General features: G+C 41.9%; 1 protein-coding gene across 1 annotated transcript; it reads right to left on the bottom strand.

Annotated features, from left to right (window-relative positions):
• Positions 1-922: 922 nt before the first annotated feature.
• Positions 923-5,546, bottom strand: LOC149298413 (Krueppel-like factor 15). The gene is made up of 2 exons (XM_089487576.1): positions 4,720-5,546; positions 923-1,097 (listed from the first exon to the last, which is right to left on the bottom strand). Exons 1-2 carry the CDS (start codon positions 5,544-5,546, stop codon positions 923-925), a joined length of 1,002 nt encoding a protein of 333 aa, XP_089343702.1.
• Positions 5,547-16,519: the final 10,973 nt, after the last annotated feature.

The raw sequence follows: 16,519 nt of genomic DNA, 5'->3' as shown, positions 1-16,519 counted from the left end.
TTAATACAAATTAATTGCGTTCCTGATACATATATTCTTTTTAATCTGCAAATCTCATTACAACGATTTTTTAGATATACAAAAATATAAAACGTTACCATCTTGGGAAAATACAATTTATACGGATTAGTAATGCCTAATTTCAAACGCAATGCATCACTAGCCTGCACATTGCAATTCATTATGCAGTACTGCTCCCAGCGGCCTTCTTAAAAGCAGTAATAACAATTTGCCGCATGACCACTGCTCCATGTTACTGTAACTATAAAATTGATGCATGCTGGACAACTGGGTACAGTAACAGCCTCTCCAAATTACAAATATTTCCAGTGTGTATGTGTTATACATATAGGTATGTTATATGTATGTAGTAGTTACATACGCAAATGAGAACATGTCCATTTTAAGCATGGACAGCGCACAACTGCATTGGTCTCAATGCAATAATGTTAATATACATTCAGTGCTCTAGTCGGGTTATACACATTATATATATATATAGGGATAAATGCATAAAAAAAGGTAACAGACATTTTATCCATACATTCTTTACAAAACTGCAGATGTATTTCAGTTTTTTAGCCAGGGACAGTTATCTAGTGGAGATGTAACAGTCAAACAGAAGAGGTAGGACAAGATTCACAGGGTTTGATGTAAAAAGCCACCACTACCCAACATGGATTTGGGAAAGGGTTGTTAGAATACCCTCCGGTTTTAACTATAGTTAGGTGGATGGATTTCTTTTCTGTTGGATACTGCCCTTTAATGCTTTGCAGTATCTATTCATGGTAACATGGTTAACTGAACTGTATTTTGTAGGTTGCCTTGGTGCTCCAGTTGTCATAAGTTTCCAGGGGTGGTGTAGTTTATGAAACAATCTTCACATTAAGCAGATTCTGTAACAGACAGGAAGGAGAAGGTTTTAAGTGGTGGCCCGTGATGTCCGAGACCCATTGACCCTCTGGCCACGGTGAATCTTCATGTGTTTTGCCAGATGGTCACTGCGGGCAAATTTTTTTTCACACACAGAGCACTGATATGGCTTCACACCAGAGTGGGATCTTTTGTGTCGGGAGAGCTCATCTGAGCGAGAAAACCTGCAACAAAATAAATATGACGGTAAAGAGTTTTACCAGTTGGGTTTTAGCCCTGTCTAAGTCACAGATCATGGCTGACCAGAAATACATAAAAGGATGTGATAACACTGGCAGGTCTCTTCAGCAAGAATGGCTGAGCTGGCCTAATATAATGCTTAATTTAATGAGTGAGGAGATTTGGGGGAAATCTTGCAGATTTAAAACTATACATATACTATAACAAGCTCTTTCTGCTGCAGAAGCTTCATGCAGATGGACCTTCATAATGTATAGAAGCCACCTAAATGTGCAACAGATGAGCAGGTCTGTACAGCCATATTACATCACATCCAGCACTTTAAATGCAGCTGCACGGGACCAGCCGCAGCTACATTGATTGTCATTACAATGTTTTGATGGAAGATAAGGTCTCAATCAGTTTATTCACTATGGGAGCTGACAGGAGAGTTGTAGTTTCAACTTCTTGGCTTCTTAATACATTATGAAGCTCTAACACCAGTGAGCTTCTGTTGCAGGAAGAGCTTGGTGTTCGTGGTATAATGCATAGTTAAATCAGTGAGATTTATTCAGACTTCTAACCTATTGAACTATGTAAGACCAACTCAGTCCTTCTTGCAGGTTAAAACTTGCAAGTGTTAGTTCACTATTTAGAATGAAGGGCTGAGGAAGCCAAATCCACACCTCTCCTTCCATCTCTTTCTAGTAGATAAAATCAACCAAGAGATAGTAGGCGAGGTACTGCAAGGATAAGGGGTGTTATACGCTGTGCCAACCATGACAAAAAGTGTAGCAAGCCATGTGATAATGATTGAGTATTGTTAATTTTATTGTATCTGTCTTACTGTGAGACTAGATTATCACTTGATTGTAACTACAACTCTGATATGGTCTGGCAAGATGCCAAGGCTATTTTTGGATAATCCTGTTCTTTTATATAGATAGCTAGATATTTATATATACATTTAGAAAGATATAATTCTAGATCCATTTAAACAGTCTTGATATGAGAGTTTAGATATTATGAATGCGGAACCATAAGAAGGTGGTTTTGGACAGATGCAGATACAGTGGGGCAAAAAAGTATTTAGTCAGCCACCAATTGTGCAAGTTCTCCCACTTACAAAGATGAGAGAGGCCTGTAATTTTCACCATAGGTACACTTCAACTATGAGAGACAGAATGAGACAACAAAGTCCATAAATCACATTGTCTGATTTTTAAAGAATTTATTTGCAAATTATGGTGGAAAATAAGTATTTGGTCAATAACAAAAGTTCATATCGATACTTTGTTATATACCCTTTGTTGGCAATGACAGAGGTAAAACATTTTCTGTAAGTCTTCACAAGGTTTTCACATACTGTTGCTGGTATTTTAGACCATTCCTCCATGCAGATCTCCTCTAGAGCATTGATGTCTTGGGGCTGTCGCTGGGCAACACGGACTTTCAACCCCCTCCAAAGGTTTTCTACGGGGTTGAGATCTGGAGACTGGCTAGACCACTCCAGCACCTTGAAATGCTTCTTACGAAGCCACTCCTTCGTTGCCTGGGCGGTGTGTTTGGGATCATTGTCATGCTGAAAGACCCAGCCACGTTTCATCTTCAAAGCCCTTGCTGATGGAAGGAGATTTTCACTCAAAATCTCACGATACATGGCCCCATTCATTATTTCCTTTACCCGGATGAGTCGTCCTGGTCCCTTTGCAGAAAAACAGCCCCAAAGCATGATGTTTCCACCCGCATGCTTCACCGTAGGTATGGTGTTCTTTGGATGCAACTCAGCATTCTTTCTCCTCCAAACACGACGAGTTGAGTTTCTACCAAAAAGTTCTACCTTGGTTTCATCTGACCATATGACATTCGCCCAATCCTCTTCTGGATCATCCAAATGCTCTCTAGCAAACTTCAGACGGGCCCGGACATGTACTGGCTTAAGCAGGGGGACACGTCTGGCACTGCATGATTTGAGTCCCTGGCGGCGTAGTGTGTTGCTGATGGTAGCCTTTCATTAACTAGGTCCCCCCCCGTGTGGTTCTGGGATTTTTGCTCACCGTTCTTGTAATCATTTTGACACCACGGGGTGAGATCTTGCGTGGAGCCCCAGATCGAGGGAGATTATCAGTGGTCCTGGATGTCTTCCATTTTCAAATAATTGCTCCCACAGTTGATTTCTTCACACCAAGCTGCTTGCCTATTGCAGATTCAGTCTTCCCAGCCTGGTACAGGTATAAAATTTTGTTTCTGGTGTCCTTCGACAGCTCTTTGGTCTTGGCCATAGTGGGGTTTGGAGTGTGACTGTTTGAGGTTGTGGACAGGTGTCTTTTATACTGATAAGTTCAAACAGGTGCCATTAATACAGGTAACAAGTGGAGGACAGAGGAGACTCTTAAAGAAGATGTTACAGGTCTGTGAGAGCCAGATATCTTGCTTGTTTGTAGGTGACCAAATACTTATTTTACTGAGGAATTTACCAATGAATTCATTAGAAATCCTTCAATGTGATTTCCTGTATTCTTTCCCCCCATTCTGTCTCTCATAGTTGAAGTGTACCTATGGTGAAAATTACAGGCCTCTCTCAACTTTTTAAGTGGGAGAACTTACACAATTGGTGGCTGACTAAATACTTTTTTGCCCCACTGTATGTGCCTATGTTGCAGCTGCAGCAGCATTCCATGAGGAGGTATTAGCGATTGTGTACCACCTCATGACCACTTGATAAGCCTGTGTTTGTATGGAGGGTTACATTTCTCCTTTACAGCTTCCCATGACAATCCCAAACTATCTTATGCATGTTATAGCATAGTATAAGGTTTTTGCACCACAAATAATTATAATCATAGAATTAAACCATTATTAAGTTTCAATGTGTCTTTACCACCCCATCATACCCTCTACAGTACAAATGTAATTAAACTCTGAATTCCACATCATCGCAGGCTTTTATGACAGCCTCACGTGGGTTGACCTTCAATTTCTAGACAGATACTAATTAATTCATTTTTTATTTCCAGCTTTTGCAGAAATAAACTAAATTACCAATTCAGTCTTCATAAAACCACTGCTCCATAAGGCAGTATAAGAGAATGGGGACTTGTGTAATCAAGAAGTTGACTATATTTAAGCTCTAAGTAGCTATGCATATGGGCAGCTCACTAAACAAACAATCCTCCAGATAAACCATAAGTGCAAGTGTTGAGTTAACCAATAGATGCCAAATGACTTGTTGGATAGCATACTTATCTGCATAATATGGACAAGGATCACTCTGCATTCAGAGTGCCATATGTTTAGGCCAGTATAAATAAGCCATACCCTTTTCCCCCTCAAAATTTTATGTAAGACCATGTTATATTGACTAATTCCAAAACAATGAAAAATTTCTTAGAAGAATCGTGAAAATACATGCCCAGCCTTGAACAGGTGTCTGCTATGCACAATACAAAGTTGGACAAAACCAGACAGACATTTTTCAGTTCTCCATTTACCTTGCCCCCTTAACGTCACACACAAATTTTTTTTATTTATATTATATATATATATATATATATATATATATATATATATATATATATATATATATGTGTGCAAATAGAAGCACTGTTGATACTGTCTATGACTCACCTCCAGCCACAGTCTGGCCATGTGCAGACATAAGGCTTCTCTCCTGTGTGCCTCCTGAAGTGGGCCTTAAGGTGTGAACTTTTAGTGTACATCTTGTTACAACCAGGGTGGCTACATTTGTGTACCCTGATCACAGCTGATGTCCCCTTCTGTGTTCTCTGCTGTCCCTCACTCACAAAGACTCCAAGGGGACGGACCGCTACAGGAAGGGGAGCAATTCTAACATACTTCTGGTCACCAGGTGAGGTAGGTCCCGGGATGGGTGCCAGTGCTAAGCTCTGGCCCTGCACACTGATTACTAACTGTGCCACTCTTACACTACCAGGTGAGGTCGTGGTAACGGCAGCAGCACCAGGTGCAGGCACTGGCTGGATCTGGACGAAGACAGGAATACTTTTCTCTGTTGAGGAGGAAGTAATGGAAGCATCTGCCGTCACAGGAGTGGCCACATCCTTACTCAGCTGAGCTTGGTCTGCTGGAAATAGTTGTTCTTCTGTCTTTGATCCTTGAAGTCTCTCACCAAGTTCCTCTCGAATATTATCCATATTGTCTTTCAAAAACTCCTCGATTTCTTCCAGTGTGGGAGAGAAGTCCTGGGAAAACTGGGCACAGAAATCTGGGACTTTCAAATGTGCCATGAGAGTGGATTCCTTGGGGTCCTCCACTGACCTCATCTGCTGGGGGACAACAATACTTTCTACCTTCTCTTGCATCTCATTTCCTCCTTCTTCACATTCCTCCTTTATAGAGGCAGTTGTGCTGTCTAACAGTTTGTCCAAGGAAGGAGATGAAAAGTTACAATTCTTCAGAGGCGTGAGAATGGGCATGTCAGTCCACTGTGGTGTAGTCCTTTTCTGACCACAAGGGGAAGCAGCATTGGAAAGGAGATCAGAGGCAGGCAGAGGCTCACTGCAGTTTACAGAAACCATTCTTAGGATAAAGACACCCCCCCCCCCTCAACCCCTGGCAGAACCAGGGTGGGGGGTCCCTTTTCCAGAATATAAGTGGTCTTTAGAATCGGATGTCTGATCTATAGGAAGAAACAAGAGTCAATATATTTTTATATATAAAATGTAATATATACATGCATACGTAAATTGCCTTAAAAAAAAATAAAAATCACGTGGTGAAAAATTCTAGCCCTTAGGAGTTGTGGCCAAATGAGGCTTACTTTAGAGCCCCAAGATTTAGTAGTAGAGTCGGGCAACTCTTTGTGTACTCATTTTTATTTTCAAGCTGCTTTCATCCCTAATTTCCAGATGGTATCTAAGGGTACTTTTCTCATGAACTCTTACTCACTGGTTAAGCTATTAAAGGGGCTATATGTATAGGAATATATTTTGCTGGATATATTGACTGCACAACCCATGGATCATCTGTCTAAATGAAACATATGGTATCTCTAGTTGTGCTAGCACTCAGACTGTGACGCAAGGCCAGACTGGCCATATTAAAACCAGCATCTGTCTGATGACATAGATGAGGCAGTTAAAAGCATATGCACAGCCACACACCAATGTTCTTATGCCCACATAGCGTGTGGACAGGGATATTCAGCCGGATATTGCATGCAGGTGGCCTTTCCCCAGCGCGCCTGATGGGCAGCCTGCAGGAACAGGTAGTATTCATGTGTTGTCTTGTCATTGACAGCAACTCTAGAAGTTTTGGTCTGTTGGGAACACTTATGCCATGTGTTTGTTTAGTTTTTTAGAAGGATAAGCATTGCATTGTTTATAACTGGCATTCAAGGATTTGTGTGCTTAAAAACATCCTGCAAAGCCTGTTTGGGAAAACACAGTACTGACGTATTCCCTAAGTGTTACTGACCTGGAACACTTTCTACCTCCACCTTAAGAAAACACACAAGTACATTAACTTTATTTTATGGACATCTAGCTTTCCAGTTCCGCAATAGATCAGCATAAGGCAGTAAAGAAACATCAGTGCTTAATGACTACTATTGTTCCAAACAATAAGAATAGATCCATTCTATATAAAAGAATGGATTACACACATTATAAAACGCAAAAGGTGATTGCATATATATACCGTATTGGCTCGAATATAGGCCGCACTTTTTCCCCCCACTTTAAGTCTTTAAAGTGGGGGTGCGGCCTATATTCGGGGTCTAGCGCCCGACGCCCGGGACATGCAGTCCCGGGCGCCGGGCAGGCAGCGGGGTTAGGATACAGATCCCCCGCAGCGGTGCAGGGGACCTGCATCCTACTCCCCGATACGCTCAGACAGCCTCCCCTGCCAGCACTTCCCACGGGGGGGTGCCGGCACGGGAGGTTGTCTAAGCGCATCGTGCGGTTGTCTAACCGCACGATGCGTTTTACCTCTGGCCCCCCCCCCGAGATATGCTGCCACTGTCCCCCTCCTTCCCCGAGATGAGGAAGTTGTATACGCGTATTGCGTAGATGTCCCCCGCCGGCCCCGCAAGACACCCGGGAGTCTGCTCCGGTAAGTCAGGCGGGGGGCAGAGGAGGACAGTGGCAGCATATCTCGGGGAGGGAGGAGGACAGTGGCAGCATATCTCGGGGGGGGGGGGGGACAGTGGCAGCATATCTCGGGGAGGGAGGACAGTGACAGCATATCTCGGGGGGGGGGCAGAGTGGCAGCATGTTTTTTTGGTGCTTTTTTAAAGAAAAAAAACTTTTTCTTTAAAAAAGCACCAAACTTTTAGGGTGCGGCCTATATACGGGGGCGGCCTATATCCGAGCCAATACGGTATATATAGGAAGAAGCCACATTTTATATCTGCAAAAGGGACACTTAAACAATGGAGGAAGAAAAAAAAAAAAGGACACATGAGAACAATAGTGTAGAATGTCCAGTACATTAGAAGGAAGTTAATTCTAATTCACTCACAAATGAACCGGCACAGAAAAAAACAAAAAACAATCAAGATGTGCAAAAATGCAGGATATGTGGATGTCTTCAAAGTGCTGGATCCCTTTAAGGTGCTAGTAATCTTCTTAGTATCTACTGCTTTAGGGGCATATGTCAGCCCAAAGATAAATATATACACATGAAATAAGGTAAATAAACAGAAAAGAGCATATATAAGGGGAAAAGATATGCTCCTTTCCTCCTGAAGCAAAATGCGTTGAGGACTTTCCTGGCATTTGCATTTTAGGACTTTGGACTATTGTTTTTTACCTGTTACATATTCATATATAATCTATCAGCTCTAGATATACCCAAGTAGTAGATACTACTAGATTCCGTGGAAGTAAAGCTTGATTTTATGTAGGGCTGCAACTAACGATTATTTTAATAATCGATTAGTTGGCCGATTATTTTTTCGATTAATCGGATAAAAAAAAATGCAATTTTTTTTTCAATTTAAAATAATGTAATAAAAAACGTACAATTTACACTTTCATCTCTTTATTGCAATGGCCTCTCTCTCTCTCTATTCACCTTCTTATTTTACTGACATAATAATAAAAGCTACAAGAACCCAAACACTGTGTTTCTCAAACTAGGTTTTAATGCAAAGTTATTAGTAAATATTAATTCATATGTTTATTTTTCATATTTAATAAAAACTATGAGAAGAAAGCCTTGTTTAAATTTTTTTTTATTTACCAAACTGCCCCCGGTTATGCACATCTGATCCCCAGCTTGAAACTCTGCCCCCATATATGCCTTATACCGTCTATATGCCAGATTCCACTGTGCCCCCTGATATGCAACTGAGCCCCCTGATATACCTTTTACCCCCAGATATGTTTTATGCCCCCCCGATATGCCTAATATCGATATGCCTTATACCCCTATATGTCACTGAGCCCCATGATATACCTTTTACCCCCAGATATGTTTTATGCCCCCCTGATATGCCTAATATCGATATGCCTTATACCCCCTATATGCCCTGAAATTCATAATACCCCCCATACACCACTAAAACTCACCCATACACCACTCTGCCTCCTCCCCCCTCCCATACTCCACTCTGCCTCCTCCCCCCTCCCATACGCCACTCTGCCTCCTCCCCCCTCCCATACTCCACTCTGCCTCCTCCCCCCTCCCATACTCCACTCTGCCTCCTCCCCCCTTCCATACACCACTTTGCCTCCTCCCCCTCCCATACTCCACTCTGCCTCCTGTCAGCAACGGAGGTTCACAAGACACCAGGGAGCCGGGTAGAGAGGCAGAGTGGCGTATGGGAGGGGGAGGAGGCAGAGTGGTGTGTGGGAGGGTGGCTCCCATACACCCCTCTGACTCCTCCACCCTCCCATACACCGCTCTGCCTCTCTACCCAGCTCCGTTACTGACAGGCACTTTCACTGCAGCTTCATAGAAGCCTCAGCGTAAGTGAAGGTGAGTAACGGAGGCTGTCTGTGCGATGCAGACCCCCACCGGCTGACAGAGAGGATGATTCTCTGTCAGCCGGTGGGGGTCTGCACGATGCGCACAGCCAGCCTCCGTTACTGCCCTTCACTCACGCTGAGGCTGCAGTGAAAGTGCCTGTTAGTAACGAGTCGGGAGAGAGGCAGAGTGATGTATGGGAGGGGGGAGGAGTCAGAGGGGTGTATGGGAGGGGGGAAAGAGACGGAAGTGAGAGACCGGCCGACAGTGAGGGGAATCCAGGTACCCTGCAGCGTTGCGGGGGATCTGGATTCTAGTATTATAATCCGATCCCTGTTTGAGGTCAGATTATATAAGGAGAGGAGTTTTTCAGAGCATTTGCTCTGAAAAAAACTCTTTTTATAATCGATAAAAATCGATTCGATTAAGCGATAATGAAAATCGTTGACAACGATTTTCATTATCGATTATTATCAATTTTATTGATAGTTGTTTCAGCCCTAATTTTATGAGATGTGCCTGTCTGAACTAGTTCATTTGTTAGTGTATCAGATTAATATTCTAATGTCATTTAATTGGACATTTTACACTATTGTTCTCGTTTTTCCACCCCATTGTATGAGCGCCTATTTCCAGATGATGATGAAATGATTATGCATATTGCAGGCAATCCGGGGCGGTCTGGGGATTGGAGCGGTCTGAGTCGTTCCTAAAGTTGTCACAAAGAGTCGCTCCAACGTGGACCCTTTGTGAAGAATTTTTGACTGACCAGGGGAGGCAGAAACACAGCAGGTTCATCTGACCCCACATTAAATGTGAGGCTGCTTGTGCCATGTGTGAGCATCCAGAAAAAGGCTTTGCTGTGGGTGAGGGAAGGAGAATGTATGTTAGAGTGAGAGTATGTTGTATAAGTGTACGAGAGGGAGAGTGTGTGAGCATGAATGTGTGTCTGTATACAAGACTGACATCATCCAAAAGAAGTCTATTCAACAAAATGTTATCCCATGTTTCAGTCCATATTGCATGGACTCCTGTGCATACTACCATATGCAAACTGGGGCATGGATTTTTTAGTTATTCTGGTTAGAACAGGAGACCTTTCTCATTTAACTGCTCCACCAGCTGCCGCTACAGAAATGTTTGTATGCAAACTTCTTGCACATGGTTGGTAACACTTCCACTGAAGTAACAGCCAATCAGATGTATGCTAGCAAGACATCAGCGTTCAGATAACATACATGTTATAAATTATTGCTACTCCAAGCGCAATAAGTATTTCAGTACATACAAAATGGACTCCAATATGCAGCTCATCAAGAATTGAGGAGAGGAAGCTGGAGCCAAGCCAGTTGAAACTACTCGGCATTTTAGTTCTTGTAAGCATCTATACAGACATTCGCAAACTATTTTTCCATGTGTTTCCTTATGTTTTGTGGGCAAGTCCAGAATGCATTTATTGTTAAATTTTGGATGAGGTCGCTGTAACCCAGGTACCTCAAGATTCATATTGTCTATCGGAAATGCAGCTCCTTGTATCTAGCTACAGCCAGTTCTTCTGCACCTGTGTCAGCGAGATCTTTTTAATGAGACATACATTGGCAGCTCTAAGTTTGGAACAGGTTGATTCCTTGGAAAACAATCATGTGATTTCAGTTCTAAGACTGTCTCTCATTCATACTACAGCTGCTAACTATAGAATTCATCATCCTGTTACAAAGGTATGAGATATCCCATTGGCAGTCAACAGAACTTAAGCAAGCAAAACTACATTTGTGCACAGCACTCAGTTGGAGACTCCTATTACTTTAGCATTTGGTTTTAAACATTAAAATTAGTTTGCATTCAACAAATATACATAGAGATGTAATATTTAAATAACTGAAAACAAAAGGAAACTTTGGGAAAAAATATATTCAGCAGTGGTTTTTTTCTAAAGGAAACTTGCGTATTCTGAGCGGTTTCCTCCAATGTGCCAACCAGACGTGCAACCCAACACTTGATGTGCTTTACACACAGGGCATTAGTGAAATCATACAACAAAAAGAAAAAACAAGGAATCAGCTTGAATTCCCGCCATGACAGAAATTTATTAGTTGCACTGCCACTGAGGGAGTTTGAGATAATTCCTTGTTTCTTCTAGGTCTCCGTCAAGCAGACACAAACAGGACAACCCTTGCCGGTAGACGACTGGTGCATGATGGCATATCCTGGCACTCACTATACTTTTTAAATGTACACAACACAGTGGTACACTTTAGTACCAACTTTAATGTTTTTGTTTTGTTTTTTTTGACAGATAAGCCAAATATTGCTTTGGTCGGAGGGGGGGGGGGGTCGGCAAAGTAACTTCCCCTTATGTTAATGACAGTTCCCACTGTACCATTTCCACCCTTAATTTTCCATCCCCATGATGGTGTCAGTGTAGCCTCCTATGGCTTTTAAGGACACTGCTATGTTTTGTTTGGTTTTTTTTTAATAAAATATATAAAACTTTAAAGGATCCGGCTGTCATTCAGGAGGACAAGAGCAGATCAATCAACCCAAATGACAATACCAGAAGCACAAAAGCTGGGACCTTCTTCCTTCTCGTTAAAACGGCAGCGGCTCCTCTTGGCAAAAGTGTAAAATGTAATATAGAACCGTACGCCACCGCTTGTCCTTTCTGAACAGGAATTGTAATGATATTATAGCAAGTAAGGGTACCCTTGTGAATAAATGTATTCATCCTCATTTTTTCTGTCAGACAAGAGTTGACATCACATGTACAGGTCCTGAGGAGGCCACAGGTACACATTCATTTTAACCACCATATTCAGGTGGTCTCATTAATGTTATTCTTAAACTGTAAAAAGTTAACACAAATGTACAAAAACAAAAAAAAACAAAAAACTTATAACCCCCCCGAAAACCCCAAACCTTTCCTCCTCTAATAATTCACTGAAACAGTCCCACACCCATATGGTTAGTTAACACCTTAAGGTGTGATTGACTAATTACTGATATATATTACGTGACTTGTCAAGAGCAAATAGATCTAAGGGAGAGGCTGATGTGTTTTCATTTCTCAAAGGCAGTCTTGAATTACCAAAAGTCTCTCTCTAGATACTTTGAGACACTCCCTTGCCTTAAACCAGATTTCTCAAATGATTTTGGGGCAGATTTTCGAGCACGAACAGCAGAACTCTGATAACGTGTGAGCTGTCTAAACTCCATCCCCTCCCCTCCGTCCCGTGAGAGGAACGGACTAGCGATGTGACAGGTCAGAAGCAGAAGACAGCCCTTGAAGTGCTTTAGGCCGTATACATGCGACGTGTCTCAGTGACTTATATAGAAGCAGCAGAAACCCTCACTGTGAATCGTATAGCAATAAATCTCACCGAAGTGCCAAATACATAGACACAGTTTACACATATACAGCGTGTCAACAACAATCTTCACCTTAGAAAGTTTAGTAAATCACCCACAACTTTCAAGCACAACTGCGTGAGAATACTATCCGCCATGAAACGCCCAGGCCAGCCTCTTACCGATTGCGAGAGTAGATCCCCCGTGCTACCCCCGGGCCCGCATGGCGCTGCAGCAACTCTTGACTTCCATGCTGGCATCCAGCGCTCACGTGACCGGGGAAAGGCTTGATCAGTAATTGAGCCTTCTCATTGGTGACTCCGATGGGGGCTCGGCTCCAAAGTCGGGCTCTCATTGGTTCGCTGTTCGAAAGGCTCGACCATGGCCTGCATTGTGACGTCAGTTCAAGAAGTGGCGGATTCGGACTTTTTGTGTGTTCCGCGCCTTCGTTTTTTAGTGGCACGTTATCGCATGTATCATGTTATATACTCGCTATGTACTTTTTGATATCAGCCTCCAGTTCCCGTACTGCTCTGCTCATAACAACTGGGATCCAATAAAGTTGTGCTGCGTGTGTAATGGGCGGAGATCGCAAGCATTGTGGGCGTGCCATGTGTCTTTAAAGGGGGTGTGTCTTGCCAGGCATTTAATTAACATCACCCAGCACGGAGCTGGCTTGGATCAAAGTACTTCTCATCCTTGCAGCGTGGTCTTTGTGTATTATTCGAAAGCCACGTGTCAGTGCGTCTGCATTGTAATCAGACGATGACGTTTTGCAACATGGCCTATACCGGCGTGCTGCCAGAGAACTCCGCTCTATATATTTTTTGACAATTATTTTTGATACATTTTGTTTGGTGACATGTTGCATGGGGGATGTGTAATCTAATTTTAACGATTTTTTAAAAAAATGATTTACAAAATGTTGCAACAAGATTATCTGGTCACTCAGAATAGCCCCTATAAGGTGCGGCTATTAGTTAACCGAAATGAAGTTCCTTAGACATGAGTAGGTGTCACAGAGGGCTGTTTTGGGTGGCAAAGCAACACATTGATGCATTGCTTGTGTTATGACACTTGTGCATCTCCTGCTGTCAACGTTTTGTACACTTATACACACCTCAGTAACACACTGACATCTTTGCAGTGTATCATTCTAAATTGGGTGGCAGGGGATCTTGCATGTGGCCTAACACTAATATGTAAAGACACCACAAAAAATAATGTTGGCAAGAATATTTATTTCACAAATTTGTAAACTGTATGTCAACTGGAAAAAAATGGAAATCTGAAAAAATAAGCATGTTTAAATAACATTTACTGAACTACTATCACTATATACTGAGCTAGACATTGATGGTGGTACAGTGTAACTCCTATCACTATACACTGAGCCAGACATTAAGGGTAGTGGAGCATAATCCCCATCACTACATACTAAGCCAGACATTGACGTGGTATGCCTCTGCCACTGAAGCAGCCTGCCTGTGCCACCCCTGTCCTTAAAACAGCCTGCCCGTGCCACTTCTGTCCCTGAGGCAGCCTGCCCATGCCAACTCTGCCCCTAAAGCAGCCTGCCTGTGCCACCTCTGCCTCTGAAGCAACCTGCCTGTGCCACCTCTGACCCCTTAACAATCTGCCTTTAACACCATGGCCCTCTTAACAGCCTGCAGGATAAGAAGCAACCTGAGTGGGAAAAAGAGAGTTTCCTTGCACAGTGTGCAAGCTCCTCAGAGGTAAGTTGCGGGCCCCGTCAGGCAGCTCTCAGAACTCATAGACATCTACACGGCCCCAGTGCTGCTTGGCTGGCTCTCAGCCCACTAGGAAATCTCCCGGTGGCACCCCCTGAGTAGTGGCCCCCGGGGTGGACTGGACTCTTGCCCCCCACCCCTTTAGTTATGCTACTGTCAGGGGATCATCATAAGCATACCCCTTGCTGGTACCCAATAGTACTTGTAGCTTTCCTGCATCATGACAAGCAGCCTGCTTACTACCATCTCAAGCCACGTTCTTGCAAAATAAAAAAAAAACTTTCCTGCATCAAAATACTGTGGTACAGTAATAGCACAGCTGCTATAGGAAAGCATATTGTACTGTAAGTGTGTTTTTGAGTGCTTGTGTATGTGTGTTCATGTGCATGTGTGAGTATGTGTGTGCTATTGGGTATGTTAGTTACTGACATAGGAGGAGGAGCAGATGACAGGGAGGCTGCTCAGTTGTGCCTGCCCCGAAGGCCAGAATGTGTGAGCCTTCCCACATTTGTCAAATGAAGTTCATACCATTTACTAACTGGTTTATTAGTTTTTCCCACTTACAGTGTGTTATAAATTGATATAGAAACCATAAACTAAAAAAAAAGTTACATAGAAAACAGGCAACTACTATCTTAAGTGTTCTGAAGACCCTTTTAAGAATAAGCATGCCCCTGTTTCTTGGGCAATTGCTCAAAAGCACAAAGTCTTTCATCCATTAAATATTTTGCCTGTTAAATACAACAAAATAATGCGGTGTAGCACACATTTGTAGGTTAAGAAAATATTTAAGTCCGTAGCTGAAAAAATACTTATTGTACAGTAAATGGTATTCCTAAGTGAACTCCAAAAACTATCCAGTTGAAAAAAAAACTTATCAACTTTAGTTACTGTGGGAGTAAAGTGGTATAGATTTAAATTAGTGGCTCCTACAGGAAAAGAGTGTCTGAAGCATGTTAGTACAGAAAACACTGCAACTCTGTCAATCTGAAACTTATTATTTATTGATTTATACAGTGCCATCATGTTCTGCAGGGCTGCACGATAGAAATCAATAAATTACAATTTGGGATTACAGAAACAAACACAAGGAACACGTAATACATAAAAGAAGTGTCTAACTAAAAGTAGTTTCTCATCAAAGAAACAGCAATCTTGCTGTTTATAGGAAGAAACCGTACAAAAATGCATATAAAAAACATATTTAGATCCAGAGATGGATCTAGGTTATTAGGAGTCTTAACCAAAATGCATCTGTAATGCAAATGTTGGAAAGAATAATTATACATAATTAAGCAACATAATACTTATAAAATCCAGTTTGATTTTTTTATTTTTTAAATTATGTGAGGGCCCCAAGCGGCTGCTAAATCTGCTTAATAAGGCAAAAATTATTTGTGTGTGTTGCTTGACAATGCGGACCTTATATACAGTAAAAAATAGTTATTGTTAAGCCTCAGTATAAGACACTATTGCATAATAAAATATAATGATAACGTATAGTATAATTATACATTGTATATCTTTGCAAAGTTAAACTTTTTAAAAAATGTAACACCCAAGCCATAGTCACATAACGTGAAGGGAAGGATTCTGCAATAAGGGAACCAGAAGTCTTTAGACCAGCTAAATAGGCTGTTTCCGCAATAGAACAGCCCTGGAATTATATGACAATGTTCAGCATGGGTAGGAGAGAGAGATGATGTGTCATGCATTCTTGCGCTGATGCATGGAAGTAGGTTGTGCACAGGGCCGGCGCCACCTATAGGCAAAGTAGGTGCCGCAGATTCTGTCATAAGAAGGTGGTGTGACTGATGCTGTCTGGAGCACTAAAACTTTGGGCAGGTTTTGCTTTTTTAAAAAGCTGTATTAGGTAAATAGGTTTCTCTATTCATATAATAATAAAGTGTGAATGTGTAGTGAATGCACTCACAAAATACAGATGGTATACAGGCTCTTCGAGGTAAAATATTCTTTATTTCTTCTATTTCTAAATAGGTATAAAAGAGAATATACCTATTTAGAAACAGAAGAAATAAAGAATATTTTACCTCGAAGAGCCTGTATACCATCTGTATTTTGTGAGTGCATTCACTACACATTCACACAATATTATTATTTACTTGATATATTGCACTATTATTTTTTATTTTTCTTCCCTACATGTACATGCGCCCCTATATCTGTGTCTTTTTCTGTTGAACACCGAGAGGAGTGTTGTCTGGGCTGCTGCAGTACCGCGGAAGTAACTCAATCTAAATTTTCACTTACCTTTGATTCACTACCTGGTGTTTATTATTTCTTCACCTTTTGGTTTTGATAGTATAGAGGTACCCACTTTGATTTGCAGAGCCATTTACTTTTTGCAGTGGCCCACAGTGGAT

This window comes from Sceloporus occidentalis, unplaced genomic scaffold, assembly GCF_023333645.1.
Source record: "Sceloporus occidentalis isolate IW3139 unplaced genomic scaffold, rSceOcc1.0.p SCAF_33, whole genome shotgun sequence".
Lineage (NCBI taxonomy): Eukaryota > Metazoa > Chordata > Lepidosauria > Squamata > Phrynosomatidae > Sceloporus > Sceloporus occidentalis.
Note: the sequence above shows the minus strand (reverse complement) of the source record. Positions and strands in the feature narration are given on the sequence as shown.

Bases quoted from the DNA above. Each gene is read 5' to 3' on its own strand.
- LOC149298413 (XM_089487576.1), bottom strand. From the start codon at position 5,546: ATGCCCATTCTCACGCCTCTGAAGAATTGTAACTTTTCATCTCCTTCC. The intron at 1,098-4,719 runs GTGAGTCATAGA...ATTTTGTTGCAG, and splicing joins TGGCCAGACTGTGGCTGGAG to GTTTTCTCGCTCAGATGAGC.